The 17220-nt window shown below is 37.2% G+C and overlaps 1 protein-coding gene across 8 annotated transcripts in view; it reads left to right on the forward strand.

The window, feature by feature from the left end:
• The window catches only part of USP25 (ubiquitin specific peptidase 25), an 88201-nt gene extending 71442 nt beyond the window's left edge, over nt 1-16759 (forward strand). For 6 of the 8 annotated variants that reach the window (XM_083855400.1, XM_083855403.1, XM_083855401.1 and 3 more), the window contains 8 exons: nt 1813-1926; nt 3731-3826; nt 7306-7484; nt 8230-8308; nt 10074-10153; nt 14722-14845; nt 15525-15720; nt 16163-16759. In XM_083855400.1, coding sequence (XP_083711526.1) covers nt 1813-1926; nt 3731-3826; nt 7306-7484; nt 8230-8308; nt 10074-10153; nt 14722-14845; nt 15525-15720; nt 16163-16335 — 1041 coding nt within the window. In that variant the 3' untranslated portion in view covers nt 16336-16759. The remainder of the gene's footprint in view (nt 1-1812; nt 1927-3730; nt 3827-7305; nt 7485-8229; nt 8309-10073; nt 10154-14721; nt 14846-15524; nt 15721-16162) is intronic. The other 2 variants (XM_083855405.1, XM_083855404.1) reach the window with 1 other exon arrangement.
• Nucleotides 16760-17220: the final 461 nt, after the last annotated feature.

Here is a 17220-nt window from a genome sequence, read left to right on the forward strand (position 1 = left end):
CAGCTTGTTGGCACCCTGTTGACCTTCTGAGTTTTCCACCCCTCCTGTGGTGTCAGGAAGGCAGGGAAGCACACTTCCTCTGCTAAACTGAAATTGAAGCTAACAGGGGAACTCATCTAACTCTGAATGAAAAGATACTCTGCCACTAAAGCCTTGGGCTGCTGCATATTGACCTTTTTTGAGTTCTCAGAACAGCTTAGTGGAGGCTGTTCAGTACATGTTACTCCAGCTAAAAGGATGGCTATGAAGATACTAAAATGCATGATAAAATGTCTTTCATAAGGCTGTTCTCCTTCCAGGGTTTGTGGACACCATCCCAGTGGGATGTGAGAGGCTCTTAGACTTTTTTCCATGGATCAAGTGTTGTAGTTCAGGATAATGGCACTTGGCACGGTGGTCAGCCTTGGGACTTCACAGGACTGTGAATGGGGAACACCGTATCTGTATAATGAGACAAAAGAAAAAACCCAAGCCATACAAACATTATTTAGAAATAAATATACTTCAGCTGTCAAAATGGAAAGTAAATTTCTAGTCAATCTGAAGGTACTCTGTTAACATTTAAAAGCTGTTCTCTGTGTCCCCAAATTTCACTTACGCCGAATTGTGCTTCCTTCTCAGTGTTACCAGTATGCTTTCTAATTATTCTGCTTCCATATGCATTCAGACATGCAGACATATATTCCATTGCTTCACTTTTTGTTTGTCCATTTTTAAAAAAAGGAAAGCCAACATCAGCACATGTTAACAGGATTGTAGGTTATTCACCACATGTTCATTTTGCCCATTTTATGCCTTTTGTCCTTGTTTTATGCCCCCTGATTGCACAGCTTTTCTTTGTATTTATACAGTATTGGGTGTAAATAGATACTGAATATGTTTTTGGACTCTTTGTTAAAAGATGAGGCTATTGTTACAGTTGCAGAACAAGTAGCATAGCACTTTTAGTCAAGGTTTAAGTTCTGCAAATGTTGCAAACTACCTATTCAATGACCATGGGAACCAAGATTTGTCTCCACTGTTGTTTAAAACTCAGTTTAACATAACAAGAATTTTAGTTACTAGGATAATTGTCTCCTGATTTTCTGTTTAATTGCTCTTCTAAAAAATCAACCAGTTGAAAGTAATGCTTCTTTAAATAATCTTTAAAATATCTTGGTTGTTAGAGGCTTTTTTATGTATATATGGGGGTTTTTTTCTCACAGAGCATGGAGAAATGTTAGCTTTTAGTTTGTTTCTATCCTTAATGTGACTTCATCAGGTATTTCAGAGATGAGGTATCTGATCTGGCCCTGTTCAAGGCTAGACTGGGTGGGTCCCTGAGTGACCTCATCTAGTGGGCACCTTTAGGACTAGGTGATCTTTGAGGTCTCTTCCTAAACTATTCTGATATTTTATGCTATACTTAGTAATTTTGGGGTGAAATGTACAAAAAATGGTGGTTCACAGACATCCTTAGCCAAGTAAATTAAATTTGTAATGGATATTAGAGTTGTAATACTGGCATACTAACCTGGAAAGATGGAATTAGTGAATAAAGAACAAATGAAATAATTTTAGTAATTATGGCTTGTAATTTTAATTTGTTATGGCTAGTAATTTTAAAATGTACTGCTTAAAAATTGTAAATATCACTTATATTCTTTAATTAGATACAGTTTCTGAATTTTTTCAGAATTTCGACAGTGGACATAATTGTACTAGATCAGTCTGTCAATTTGCATCTCTCTATAATTTTACTGTTTCATGATGATTATGATGATTATTCTTTTTTTTCCCCAAGCACATACTGATAATGGTTTTCTTCTGCAGAGCTCTGATAATGCCCCAGCTCAAGCAGCTCCTACCCAGCGAGTGGTAGAGGTGGCGATCCCCGATGTAGGGACTTTTGTCATTGAGTCAGAGGAGGGGGGTTATGACGATGAGGTACCTCCAACTGCAGTTGTGTGCACCGCTCCTCCCCGGTGCTTCCTTGTGCTGCCTGATGAGAGGTTTTGGCATGTTTTGCACACAGTGACATCTAACAGACCCCTGCAAAACTAAATGCTTAGCCTTCTGTAGTCTTTAACAATGTTGTAGTTTGTCGTGAAGTATGGAGGGAAAGCACTACAAACTCTACTTGGGCACGCTTTGCATGGTACCATTTACACTGGAGGTGTATTTGTCTCTTCAGCTGTGGAGGTTGAATGTTTGTGTTAGGCCAGGTAGCCTTCCAAAAGCTGGTGATAGACGGCACACTGCTGCATTATTTAAAAGGTGACAGGACACTGAGGGATGTTCTTAATGTTTGTGCTTTCTTGTCAGTCCAGTAAAGCTAATGTTCAAGTCTGATCTCTTATTTGCCAAGGTTAAGCTTTTCAGGCTTTGGGGATTAAATGAGCCATGGAAATAAGCTGCAACTGATATGGCTTGTAGAACTGAATCTTGCAAATCTTAAAAATAATTCAGACTCAGGCTGGTACATGTACCTGCAACTACTTGAGGAATAATTGAAAGGCTCATTGTTTTTTCTGAGGGACATTGTGTTTTGCTGCCCAGTTTCAGCAGTAGAGAACAGCATTGCTGGTCATCAAAATGCCCTGCCTTGTCACTGTTTACTCCACGTTTGTTTTGATTGGGAATAGGGTTGGTGCAGCCTGTATTCTCATGGGTTTGAACATGGGTTCTTGTGCTTTAGCTTCCCTAGGCAAATGGATATTTCAGGTCATTCTGCCCTGGAAGCGCGATCAGTTATAACTGGGAGGATGGCGTGGGGAATAAAATGGTTTAATTGACATCATCACACCTAGTTTAGCTTCTCACAGATGTGTAGTCTCCACCTTGAAAGAAATGGGGATTTAACCTCATATAATGACCTGCCTGTTTGTTTTTACTTTTGTCCCCATGCTATTGTCTTTCTAGAGGATAACTTTCTTGCCTATTTCTCCGTTCATTTTGTGAGTGTATTCACTTGTTTTTAATGTTTTTATTTGTGGGAGACTTGCAGGGAATTTAAGATCCTTCATCATTTGTTGCTGTGCCAGCAATACCTTGGGCAGGGAGAGAGGGAGCATTTTACTTTGCTTACAGATAAAAAGGGTGAAAGGCTTTTCTGAGTTGTTTGAATATATCAAATTGTGTGTAACTGATGTGAATAGCAGTGAGAGATGTCTTTGGCTTGGTGTTTTAAGTTTGATGTTTAAGAAATTGTCTGCAGATGCTTCAGGGATTGATTGCATTTGCAGCAGCAAGTCTCTTATTTTTGACCTTAAAATATGCATAAAATACAGGTGGTGTAGTTTACCATTACTTTAGTGCAGTATATCTGAAGTGTGATTGGATGATTTTTCTACTTGAAACTTTTTTTTTTTTTAGATTAAACTCCTTAGATGGCCATGGGTAGCACTCATTCAGTGTGCAGTTTCTGCTTGGTACTAATGCTGAACTGTGCATGTTCCTTTCCTGCAAAGTTTGGTTCATATAACCTTTTTGGCACAGATTTTTTCCTTTTTTTTTTTTTTTTTTTTTTTTTTGTAGGGTTCTTTTAATGTTGTTACGGTAAAATTATATATATACACATGCCATGATTTGATTTGCAGAATATGCTCACCAGATCTGGACTGAAATATGCCATATCAATGTATGCATGCATTAAGTTGCTTTTTCATCTTGCATGAGACTAAAAGCATATTGAATTTAGTCATTAAAATATTAATCATTCAAAACTTTTACCTTCAATCCCTTGTGGCAGGTCATGCTGACCCCGAACATGCAAGGTATTATCATGGCTATAGGTAAAGCCAGGAATGTTTATGACAGGTGTGGGCCAGAAGCAGGGTTCTTTAAGGTACAACTTTTTCTCCTCTGACTTTTCCTGTTAGATATGCTTCTCCCTCTACCCTTTTCTGTATATTTGTGTTATTTGTCTTTTACAGCCTTTATACATACTTGTCTATATCAGTCCCTCATTTAGATATTTCTCCCTTGAAAAATAGACATATATTTTCTCTGTTGATATCAGTAGCTTATATATCTTTCTGCATTTTAGCTTTTTTAATAATAGTAGTGAGTAACGTAACAGTAACATGAAACCCAGATGGGTAATCAATAAAAGTATATGGATTTTTTTCTCCTGTTACTAAAACCCATGCCTTTGCTAGACTGTGGGACATGATGATTTTTTTACCCAGGAACTTTTAGTCATTTATTGTTTATTTCAAAGAGATGTACTTGGTTTGCACTCCTTAAAAGATTATTAATAAATTTAAATAGTTTGCTTTTGTGTAACGGCATGGGTGTCAATACTATTTATTTAAGCAGTTTTTTATTACTGGGAATTAGACATTGGGCTTTTTATGGTGATTAGTCTTCACCGTGATACTAGATTTAAAAATTAATTTCAAATTGTTCATTTCTTAAATGCACAAACTTCTGAGCACCTTTAACGCGTGGCCTTTTGAATTTTCATGGTATTAGAAAAGGAATGGCTTTGACATGATGTAAAATGTAAAATCCTTTCAAATGTGATTTGGAGAAGAGAAAGAAGTTTCTTGCTTGTTGTTGAGTAGAGATCTGTTTTCTACTTAATTGTACTTCCACTAGAAGAAATTCCAAAAGCCACAAAACCCCCAAATGAGCAAAGGAACAAAAAACCCTAACATCACCAACAAAAAGTTCTGCAACCCCTTGGCAAGAAAATTGAAACCTCATGGGTGGGTGGGTTGGTTGGTTGGTTGGTTGATTGGTTTGTCTGTTTGCATGGGTGTTTGAAGTGGATACTTAAAGAAGAGTTACAACCATAATGTGTTTGCACGGCTGTCTCTGTTAACTGTGCCTGATCTCAGGCAAGGGAGAGACACCTGCACAGCCTCTCTTTAATAAAACTGGGTTTGTTTGGGATTCAGTGCTGGTTGGTTGTGTTGTGTTTTGGTGGTTTTTTTTGGTTTTTTTTGTTTGTTTGTTTTTTTTTTTTTTTTGGTTTTTTTTTTTTTGTTTTGTTTTTTTTTTTTTTTTTTTTTTTTGTTTTAATATGTATATATTGTTGTTGTTGTTGTTTTTTGGGGGGGGTTGGTGGGTTTTTTTGGGGGGGGTTTGGTTGTTTTTTTTTTTTTTTCCACATTTGTTAGTGAAAATATGTAAAATTTTTAAGTTGAAAAAAAATCCTCATTTGATCAAATCACTCCTAAGCAGAAAGTGCAGTTATATCTAATTATATTTTTTAATATGAAGGGGGGTTTGATAATTTTAAAACAGAAACTTACTTCAAAATAAAATTATTTTTAATGCTTTAGAGTTATCAAAGCAATGCTCAGTTGAAATGATTTTCAGTCTTTAATTTTAAATCCTTAAACATTTACACTTCACGAGGGCAGAATGTCTTTGAGTGAGAAAATGTTTTCACATCAAGTAGAAAACTTTCCTTACTCATTTTTTGCTGAATCGTGTTTGCAATAGCCTGGCAGAGATGAAACATTTTGAAGGAATACATTAGTGTGATGGGTGCAGATGAAGTGAGGTTGTTTGGGAACAAAATTTTTGGTTTGGGATGCATCAGATGAAATCTCACATTTTCCCATAACTTACTGTAAAAACTTCTACGATGTCTTTGAATACTTTTACTGTGTTCTTTAAAGTGTTTGTTTTTGATTAGATTAGTGTTTGCAGGAAACTGGGGGGGGGGGTGGTCTATATCTTTATCTTAATGTTACTCAGGTGAAACTCCCTTGGTGTGAGTCATTGTCACTGCTAAGGTTTCACTCGCCCTCTAGATCTCAGGTTTAAGACATGACTAGCATTCAGATATTCCTTGGTCAGTGATCTCTTCAAATCTTTGTTCTTTAATCTTTATAGACAATTCCTTGCAGAATGTTTCCTTTAAGATCTTTATATAATATTCTCAGCGAGAAAATGAAAGCATATAAATTTTTTTGTCCCTTTTTCTGTGTAGAGAAAAAGTGTTTTTTCATTTTGTGTAAGATTTCAGAATCTGTAGAATACCACATTATTTTAAAAAGTATTATAAAAATACAGGGTTTGTGTTGCATTTTTTCCTACTTCTAAGTAATTATATAAAAATTAAATGTCTAATAGCAGTTTACTTTTATTTCCTCAATAAACAAGGTTTAATTGTTAGCCATGTTGACTTTCTAACAGTAGAACTCCTGATGAAGGATAATAGAAACTCTGTGGCTTTTGGCATTTATAATGTTGTACTAAACATCCTTTTTAATGGTAATGCAAATCATGAGTATTTAAATATGTTGATGCAGAACATTCTCCTAAGTTTTAAAGGTCTCCACATGCTCTGTGTTGAAACCTGTATGATTATTACCCTACGTGTTTAGTCCTGGAACAAAATGTGTTATTAGCAGAGGATGAGAGCCTAAATTTCTGGTCGTTAAATGTCAGCATAAAGGTGTTTGGAAATACCGAAGAGAGTTGTTTGCGGGTTTTTTTATGACTGCTTTAGTGCTTTATTTTGTGCATACGTTGTATTGAAACTTTGCTAATGTGTTAGGAAACCATCTGATCACTTCCCTGTTTTCAGAGGGAATTTATGGAATGTGTGTTAACATTTGTCACCATTTTTCTAATTCTTTTTTTTGTTGCTCCTGTTCGTGCTGTACAGTTTTAGTGAATAAAATCTAATGAACATATCAAATGATGTTCATTAAAAACTAATGTGCTGGCAAAGCTGGAAAAGAAAATTATTGTGGTGACCTCTAAAATTTCTCTAAAATATTCAGTGAGGCTGCATCCTGCCCTATAAGACAATACTGTTAATACTGAATTATTATTTTCTTCAGATATCCTATCATTTGTTTTTGATTGAAAGACATTTTATTCTGACTTAGTATTTTCCAAATCATACATTTTCACTAAACTTTCTGTAGGGTATTTTTCGTTCATGTCTTTGCATTCAACCATGTATTAGAGGTACTTTTTTAACCTTATGAGACTTCAGAAAATTTCTTATGGTCCAGAGAATTCTTATACTTGTCTTGGGCTTAAAGAAACCTCTCTAAGGATTGGATAAATCTCCTCTCAGGGAGAGATAGCACAGGATTGGAACTGCTTTTGAAGGGAGGGTTTCCTTGGGATTTTGTCAGGCTTAACTGGTGAGAGAAAGTACCAACTTGACAATTCATCTGTGGTTTTGTTCATTTTCATTTTAAAAAAAATGTTTTAGACTTCTTAGAAGGGTGGTCTGTGGAACTGCTAAAAATTTTATAGGCAAAACGCCATTGCACATAAAGTGTCTTGTGTCTGCAGTGTTTGAGTTAAAAGCCAGAGGAATTTATGTCCATTTTTTTTTTAATCATGTAGGCAATTAAATTGGAATACACACGTCTGCTAAAATTAGCCCAGGAAGATCCACCACCTGAATGTGATTATCGTTTGCGTCATGCAATTGTTTACTTCATCCAAAACCAGGCACCAAAGAAGATAATTGAGAGAACATTACTGGAGCAGTTTGGAGATCACAATCTCAGCTTTGATGAAAGGTATTAAGATCTGCACATTTCCTGTGCTCATGAATGTTCTCTGATGTGTGGAAACACCCCTTCATATTTGGATGTGCGTTTGGCTTCATCTCCAAGTTAATAGCTTGCAAGTTTACTTTGTAAAACAGATAATTTTTATAAAAATCCCTGTTAAAAGAATAATTAAGAAGTTGAGTTTCTACTAATCTAAGTAGAAATGCTCAGTGTTCATAATTTTGCACTTAGATTTCTGTAACTTCTTTCACTGTGTTTCCTCACTGCCCTGAAAGTCAGCAGTAGGGATCAAAGCCTTTCCAACTGGTCGAGTGACTGGCTTTGAGAGCAAGACAATGTCTCTCTTGCACTCAAAATTCCATCTACTTACTTATATAAATAGGTTAATTACAAGTTAGAAAACAGTCTTATTTCTGTGTAGGGAATAATCTTCTAAACTTCTGCAAAGTAACTGCCAGGGAGTTTCAAACTCTCTGAAATTTAAAATTAAAAGACTGAGCAATGTGACAATTTAGTGAAATAAAAGAAATAATCCTTTAAATAGCACAGGCCTCTATCACACATACTTCAAAAGTATGCCTTCTCCTGCTGATTATACCATGCATAATAAAATGTAAAATTTCCATGGCATTTTCATACTGGTTTACATAAGGCTGTAGCTCATACTGTTTGCGGCTCCTGTCTTTATAAGGATAATATCCTCTGTGAATTTCCAGTAGTATTTAATGACTTTTTTATTGCTTTTTGTAAGGTGCCGTAACATAATGAAGGTTGCTCAAGCCAAACTTGAAATGATAAAGCCAGATGAAGTAAACATGGAGGAATATGAGGTCAGTATTTCCTAGGCTTTAAATTAAGTTGTAATGTAAAATAGTTATCAGTAAAGCTGAATTTCGTCTTCACAAATTTCTTCTTGTCTCAGACTGAGAAGTTAAAACTGGCTATTTATTTAAAGATCCCTCATTTGTCCAAAGGCTGCTCTTGAGCTAAAGCTGTCTTTTCCACATTTGTAATTACAGTGTTTGAACCATAAATAAGTGTCAGGTTGGAATCTGTCCGTGCTTTGTTAAAGAGGCTTGATGTCACAAACAGTATTTTGTAATTTACCACCACATGAGCCACATGGCTTTTTCCAGGCAGACACAACTGGCAGGGAAAGAGGAGAGTGGTCTGTGTCCAGCCTTGCTCATCTTGCACAGCCTACACAGTCCCATTTGTGCTTTTTCCTCCAGCTATCTCTGCAGCCATTCCCATTTTCTTATGAGCAGGAGATTCTGTTCTTTGCCAAGACCATGAAACCAGCTTATGCATTTAATTTTTCCTCCTGTGTTCTTTAGAAAAATTTGAGGGAAAGTGAAGAGTGAATCTTGGACATTAAATAATCGTGACTAATAGTTGCTAAAATAATTAATCTCACATTTAAAGCTAAGCCTGTAGCTGATTTTCCAGCATCAGTTTCAAGTCTGAGTAATACTGTTCATTAAGATCTCTTAACAGTGGGTATTTCCTGGGCAGATTCCAGTGCACTACCTATATATCCTTGTTGTGCTGGTAGGCTCAAACACTTTGATCTGGAGGATAATGGGACTAATCTTTCCCTCCTAAATCTAGTGGAAAATATTTTAATTGCCACTTCTCATTACCAGGTTTATGACCTACAGTAGATGCTACTGCATTACAGTGTAATTACAGCCTCCCTAGTCACTGACAGGGAAGGAGCCCCAGAATGGCATTTTAGTTGCATTTTCTTGGCTGTGCAGGGCTCAGCATTTTACCATTTTCTGAATTATGCTCCCCAGGGAGAACAAACAATTCTGGGCTTAGCTCTAAGAGTGGGGAGTTGGGCAATCTTCTGCTTCTCTGCAGAAAACTGCCCCTTTTTTAGCTCCTGCAATAGATACTATGGGGTTTCTTCATAGATTGTGTCAGTCCACTATAGTGAGTTGGCATTTTATGGATGCTTTCTCAAGCTCTTTCTGTTGAATCTGCTGTGTCTGTCCACTATTTTATCTTTAATGAACAATTGTCTTTAAACCCTCTGTAGAGCAAGTGCCTTTTTCACCTGGAGCATTTACCTGTAAAGTGAACCAGGAATCACTTGGTATAAATGGTGATGCAGTAAGATAAATATTCTGCTTCAGCACCAACATGTCATCTAAGCTACATTTGGGGGGTTTTTTTAGCACTTCCCATGTAAAGTGTTCAGGCTTCCTCTATGTCATACTTGTGTTGAAAATTAGGCTTAATATCTGGCATATGAAAAAGCTTTCCAACACTTTCTGGGTAATGTAGGGAAGAAAAAACAAGATCTCATATAATTTTACCTGTGGTTCTCCAAAGATGTGTTTTGTTCCTTTCAAATAAGTTCTGTAAGAATAATCTCATCTACAAATGTTTGAGACATTTAAGAATTTTCTTTTTATCGAGGGAGGGTGGATTCAGGTGGACTTTCCACATTTGCAAGCCTACTGGCATCCTTAGTACTTGCTGTAACTATTGGACACTAAATTTAAGTTTGGGGCGGTGTGTGTTTAAAAAAGTAAATTATATTTCATTTTTGTGGATGAAGTTCTATTTACCCTTTCTTACATGCAGAGATGGCATCAAGACTATAGACATTTCAGGGAAACAACCATGTTTCTCATGGTAGGATTGGAGTTTTTCCAAAAAAAGAGGTAAGTGGTAGTATAGAACTCAAATGTAGTAGAACGATGTGAGGGCAAAATGTAATATTGATAAGTAAAGCTATCTTTTAACTTAAGAAGCATTTAATGTATTCTTCATTTTAGATAAGTATTTATTCAGTCTACTAGTATCTTCAGTCTTGCGTCTTCCTATTCTTAATTTCCATTTCCAATCTCATATCAAGCCATGGGCTCTTTTCAGAGCACCCTCTACGTGCACCCCTATTCTTCCTTCTCTTCTGTTTTTAAGTGCTCTGGGTATCACTCAGCCATGAAAATCCTCTTTCTCTGGCACCACCTGTGCACATACATTTATCTGCTTTCATCAGCAGACACAATTAGTTAAGTCCATCTCTTTTCATGCTTTTTGACCAAGTCTTCCCACTGATGCAGTTTTACCCTCATTAGTCTGAGCCAAAACTCCACCTATGGTGGGCTCTAAAGGTCAGGGAAACAGAACATATTTGAGAGAAACTGTCATGCACATCTGTCATAGTTGTATCTGTTTGTTCTTAACTCCATGGTGATTCATTCTCTTCTCTTTTTGAACCAAGTCAGAAATTGTGGCTGTATAAAATGGGTGACATTTATATTCTTAATTCAAAACAGCTCAAATTTATTTTGATCTACACGTGCAACAAGAATGGTGATTACAGTATAAATGTTGTCAATCTCTGATTTTTCACATATAAAACAATAGGGAAATTTATAGCAGGAGTCAAATTTAATTCTTTGTGTCTGTGTTGTGTAGTAAATGGCTCCATATTTCTCATCTTGTATCTTCACCAAAAAAGAAAGCCCCCAAACAATACAGGAAAATTGATTGCAAAAGACACAGCCTTGCCTTTGTGACATGATACGTCTTTTTATACTGGCTAACACAATGAGCCCAGGGTCTTGGATTGTCTTTGGGTTGCCACCATGTAATAAACAGTACATTTACTAATGATCTAGAATGAAATATGTTACACTATTGGTCTTAAACAGTTTGTGTACAAAGCTTAGTCAGAAGATTGCCTGGCTTATTTGAAAAATAAACACCCTGGTGTTACTTCATTCCTTAAAGAGGCAAAAATGTCAGAGGCATTGGTGTGGTTTATACGAACCCCTTCATGCAATCTCTAAGATTGCAGGCAGGGGGGAAACATCTTCAAGTTCCTTGGCACTGAGACTCCAGAGTGGCACCTTCAGTAGTAAAATACCAATGTTTTCAATAAATTCCTTCTTACCATAACATATTCTGGAGAGAGAGAAGCACAGGTTTCTGCTATGTGCTAAACTAAGTTCTCCATTATTTACAATAAGTTGCAGAATTAGGGTGAGGTTTGTTGTCTAACAATCTATTGTTTCTAAGAAAGCATCTTCATAATTTAGAAATCAAGTCTATTGTCACCTGTCTTAACACTCTAATATGGATCAGAAATAAAAGGTACAATTTCAGAAGTGCTTCACTAAGTGTTTGATGCAAAAACAGTAGGACTGAAATATAGTAGTGGATGAGTGTGGAAATCTGGGTATCCAGTGACCAGCTCCAATGGCATCTTGTGCAAATATCTTGTGTACCTGTGTTTCAGCTTCAGGTTCCCAAAGGACTCAGATTTACTGAGGTTCCCACCTTGCATACCTGAGAGAGCAATGGTACCATCCTTATGCTGGAAACTAGAGTATGCTGATCCCTGTCATTTCATTTAACACTAAAATCATAAAAACATATCTTTAAAAATATTCAGGAAAGGATAGACTTTCATAATAGAAATATGATCTTCATTAGTAGGACTGTTTTGAGGCTTTTTCTTTCCCCACAAATCCACCTCTCTGTTGAAAAACTTTCCTTAGCTTCAATAACACTAAGTGGTAACCTAGCAGCACTCGATGTCTTGATGGAGCCTAAAGTCAATCTTTATTCAAGTATTTATTTATTTATTTATTTGTAATGTATTGAAAAAAACCCACAAAAATCAACATTAAGGTAGTTGGGTGTATCTTTCTCATGCCTACTTTCAGTGGTCACTCATGATCCCTGAGGATGGGTGACAAGGCTCACTTTTCACTGTAGGTGGAGATTTAAGGGGTCTTTCAGGCAGATCTCTGACTGCAGTGTGCCAGTCAGCTAATGAGCCTTGCTAGGAGTTTTGCCTGCAGCTCACTCTTGTGGCAGCAACTTAAAAGTGAACAAACTGTATGCTTTACCAGTTGCCTTTTAAGTTTCTTGGAAAGCCAATAGAGCTTTTTGGTTTTGATTGAAATGCCTTTTTCAAAGCAGTGCTAAAATTTCACCGTTCTGTGTATTCTGCATCTTTTCCAAAGCCTCAACCTAGTGAGCTCCAGAATTTTGTGAGCAGCTTCAGTGATTTTAGGCTTAGGCTGCACAGGCTTGAGCTTATGTGCAGTTCAGGTGTGAAAAGGCAGAAAGCCAACCATGTCCTGGGCTGCATCCAAAGGCCCGTGGGCAGCAGGGCAGGGAGGGGATTCTGCCCCTCTGCCCTGCTCTGCTGAGACCCCACCTGCAGGGCTGCATCCAGCTCTGGGCTCCCAGCACAACAAGGACAGGGACCTGCTGGAGCCAGTCCAGAGGAGGCACCAAGGGGATCAGAGGGATGGAGCAGCTCTGCCCAGTTAAGACAGGAGGAGAAAGTTGGGGCTGTTCAGCCTGAAGGAAGAGAAGGTTGCATGGAAACCTGAAAGCATTCTTTGAGTATTGAAAGGAGCCTACAAGAAAGATGGAGAGAGACATTTTACAAGAGCATGGAGTGACAGGATGAGGGGGAATGGCTTCAAAATGATAGAGGAGGTTTTGGATTAGTTATCAGGAAGAAATTACTTACAGTCAGGGTGATGAGGCCCTGGAACAGGATGCCTAGAGAAACTGTAGCTGCCCCATCCCTGGAAGTGTTCAAGGCCAGGTTGGATGGGGTGTTGTGCAACTTGATCTCTAGTGGAAGGTCCCTGCCCATGGTACGGGGGGTGGAACCAAATGACCCTCAAGGTTCCTTTCCAACCCAGGCCACCCTATGATTCTATGGATCTGTTGGTAATTTTTACTTTGGTAGTCCCATTCCTGAGACCCAAGATATTTAAGGAGCCTGAGCTTGGATATACAGTCATGATAATCTAAAATAACTTACCTTGGTGTTAAATGGCACCAGAATTGTTTCAAGAAAGGGTCACACAAAAGTGAGGGAAGGAGCAAGAAGAGGCTGGCTGGAAATAAGGCCACTACCACCACTGAGGTTTAATTTGCCTCAACAGAGTTGTTGACACTGTAGCTTCAACCTTAAGTTTCACAAATAACTGTACTAAGAACAGAAGGAGAAGATCCTCCTCCTCTGCCTTTATAACCAGCAGTTTCAGTTCTTGTAATTATCTTTTCTTCGCCTCTCCTTCTACATTACGTTTTCAGCTGTCTGGTCAGTTTTATTGGTGACCAGTGGTATGATGAGTTTTCTTGGCTAGAAAGAATGGACTTCAAGACACTTTCACTTTTTTTTTATATTGTCTCATTAGGAGGTATTACTTTACATCTTGAGTTTTTTACTTTGGAAAACTCTTGACTTGTATTCAAGTATGCTCTGTGTGTGCACATAATTTTTAGCCTTTTTGAGAAGCTTGGTAGTTTGATTTTGGTAGTTTCAACTTGACCCATGAGCTCATACTCTCATCAGGAGAGAGTGCAAAATTTGATGTTCTCCCACTCCCTTAGGAAATTTCTCTTCCTAGATTTTTTTTTTTAATTTGAATAAAAATGAGATATCAAACTGCCTGTTTTTAGGGTAGCTAAAAACAGGCAGTTTTTACTGCCTTCAATGCTTGTCTGTCATAACTGGTTCTTTGCAAATCAGAGAATTAACCATTTCAAGTGTTTGCAGGACACAGTGTGCAGCAGTGTGAGGGGAGATTGTTCATCTGTGCGTGAAAGGATCTTTGTGAATTATTAACTGATAAATTCTTGGGTGCTCTCTTATTCCTTCTCTACCCATTACCCTTGCCAATTTATCTTCTGTATTCAGATTACCAATTTATCTTCTGTATTCAGATTAAAGACAGAAATATCAACAGTCTAACAGCACTTCTGCTTTTGAAACGCTGTGATGGCTTCTTCCATCGCATCAGGTTTCAAGTAACTTACAGTTAGGGAAGCTTAAAAATTCACAGTTTTTGTTTTAGAAATAAGGTGACAGCTTTAAATCTTATTTGCTGAGGTGTAGAATGCTATCAAGATATTCATGGCAACAGAAGCTCAAATCCAATGTGACATAAATGCAGTCAGGAAAAAATATGTTTTCATGGATATTCAAGGCCACTCTAAAGCTGGCTTTGAAGTGAGTGAATTGGTACCCATTGGTTTCAGTGAGCTTTGGATCAGACTGTGTGCAATGATCTAACCAAATAATAAAATAATTTGTTCTAATGTATGTAAAAGACAAAATTGTATGGTTTAAAAGAAAAGCTATGAAGATTGGTGGGAAGGGGGGTTACCTGTCCTTTGAGGAACACAGTAGTTACCTTGAAGCAGGTGGTATGTGGATCTTGTGCCTAATGCTTTTGTTTCTTCACTTCAGTTACATGGAAGCCTTGCTCTACCTTATCTATGCTTACCAGAATAACAAAGAACTCTTGTCCAAAGGCCCATACAGAGGGCACGATGAAGAGCTGATATCTCACTACAGACGAGAGTGCTTGCTAGTAAGTGAAGGGGGAACTATATGTCTCAAAATGATGACTTTGCTGCTTTGCTCTAATAAAATTAATTAATAGAAAAGTGTTGCCAGTCATTTACAACAAACCCAAAACCTCCCTGCTTTAGCAGTTTAATACTGAGGCTTGTAAGGGGGGAAAAAAAAAAGCAAAAGTAAAAAAGAAAACATTCTCTCCTCTTTTTTTGAATACTTAATAATTTTCTTTATTATTTTAGTGGGCTCAGTGCCATCATGTCTGGGCTAGGTGGGAGCAGCGTTTGACAGTGTTGGTGAGCAGACTCACCCTGCTGCCATGGTTTGACGGGGAGACAAATATTGGGAAAGCAATGATGCCTTGCCTGAAAAAAGGGATTTTTTCCTTGTTATGTCACTATTAACAAAAGTGAAAAAATAAAAGCGGGTGATAGAATCTCAGCCTTAACAAAACAGCTGCAAAATTGGAGTTGGCAGGTATGAAATGAAGTGGCTTGAGGAACAGCACAAGTTCAAGTGGATTAGTAGAGCATATGGCTCATGGAGTAAATGTTAAAACACAGCTGTGGTTAATATAAGTTTCCAGGTAATTCTGTAGGAAGACTGTGCTTTAAAACAAACATAATGATGCATTATAGACTGTGAAATGCTGGGTACTTAAAGCCTTTCCTTTTTTGTGGTGGTTTCTGAAGAAACTAAATGAACATGCTGCAGCACTGTTTGAATCAGGAGATGATCAGGAAGTAAATAATGGCCTGATCATCATGAACGAGCTAATTGTCCCATGTTTGCCATTACTACTGGTGGATGAAATGGAAGAGAAAGATATTGTTGCTGTGGAAGATATGAGAAACCGTTGGTGTTCCTATCTTGGACAAGAAATGGAACGTAAGTCATATATTATTAAGGTAAAAGGCCCTTGTGCACCTTTTTTATAAGTATGATGTTTTCAATGCCTGGAATTAAACGTGCATTTTTTGTGCCTTAGTAATGTTTTTTTTGAGCTACCATGAATAATCCTGTATACATTTAAATAAGAAGTTTTTCCATTTGTTGTACTGGGGTATCAGGCTGTAAAGGAAACATGCTTTTTGAATGGAAAAACATTTGTGGTATTAGACCATCTAAAGGGGAATTTATATCCCCATCTTACTAGGAATTGGTGTGTCCTGGTTATTGCTGGTAGGTCTAAAGAATCTGAATTATTCCAAATGAAACTCCTCCTTTTCTACTCACTAATTAAACAAAAAAGTCAGTATTGGGCAGAAAAAGCACAATTTGACATGCGGACATAAACGCTTATGGTTTGTTTTTCTGGTTTGATTTGCAGCCAACTTGCAAGAAAAACTTACAGATTTCCTGCCAAAACTGCTAGATTGTTCTACAGAGATTAAAGGTTTCAATGACCCACCAAAGTTACCCTCCTACTCCACACATGAACTGTGTGAAAGATACGCCCGAATCATGTTGTCACTCAGTCGAACTCCAGCCGATGGAAGATAAATTCTGCAGACCTTCCTAAGCACATTGTATAAACTTTTTTAGTTCTTAAACCTTGCCTTCCTGTCACAGGGTTTGCTTGTTGCTGCTATAGTTTTTAACTTTTTTATTTTAATAACTGCAAAAGAGAAATGACTGTACAAACTTTAGCCAGACTGCAAACGATTAAAGCTGAGAATCGCATGGCGCTCAGCTGTTTCAACCAGAATTGATGCAACATGCAAGTCTGATCATTATGGCAAAACTGCTTTTTTGCCATTTATCTGTTACAGTATTACTTTGCTTTTATCTTAAGATCCTTTACTTTATCAACAGCTGTCTGGATCATTTTGTGACTGCAACTACTTTAAGTGTCCAGTGCTGTGTAAATACACGGTACTTGGTAGCTTGTAAATGAAAAGAAAGAATAAAGTTTTATTTATGGCTACTTCTGTGTTTGCAAGCAGATACCTTGTATATTATTGTAAAATACAGGTATTTTTAGAAGAGATACAGGATATTGATGGGTTACTCAATTTTATAGACAAGGTTCTTCAGGATTTATGGCCAGTTTCCTTTCAGGTACTTGGAGATTACTGTATGTGAATATATTGAAAAACTGTCACAGTATTATACACAGTGATGTTTTGTATATTCTTCACTGGTCTGTATGATACTGCACCTGAGCACTTTAGTGTGTGTGTGAATGGCCATGTCAAGTCTTTTCTAATAGTAGGGACTGGCTTCTGAAGCAAAACAATAATGGCACCTTCCTTCTATTCTTAGAAAAAAAATTGAAGTAAAAAAATTAAAAGTATTTTCAGTATAAATATATTACACCCTCTAAACAAAACTTCTAAAAATTTGTTTAAGTAGAGAAAAGGTTTTTAAAGAACTAAATTTATGAAG

This window comes from Zosterops lateralis (assembly GCF_965231275.1).
Source record: "Zosterops lateralis genome assembly, chromosome: 2".
Lineage (NCBI taxonomy): Eukaryota > Metazoa > Chordata > Aves > Passeriformes > Zosteropidae > Zosterops > Zosterops lateralis.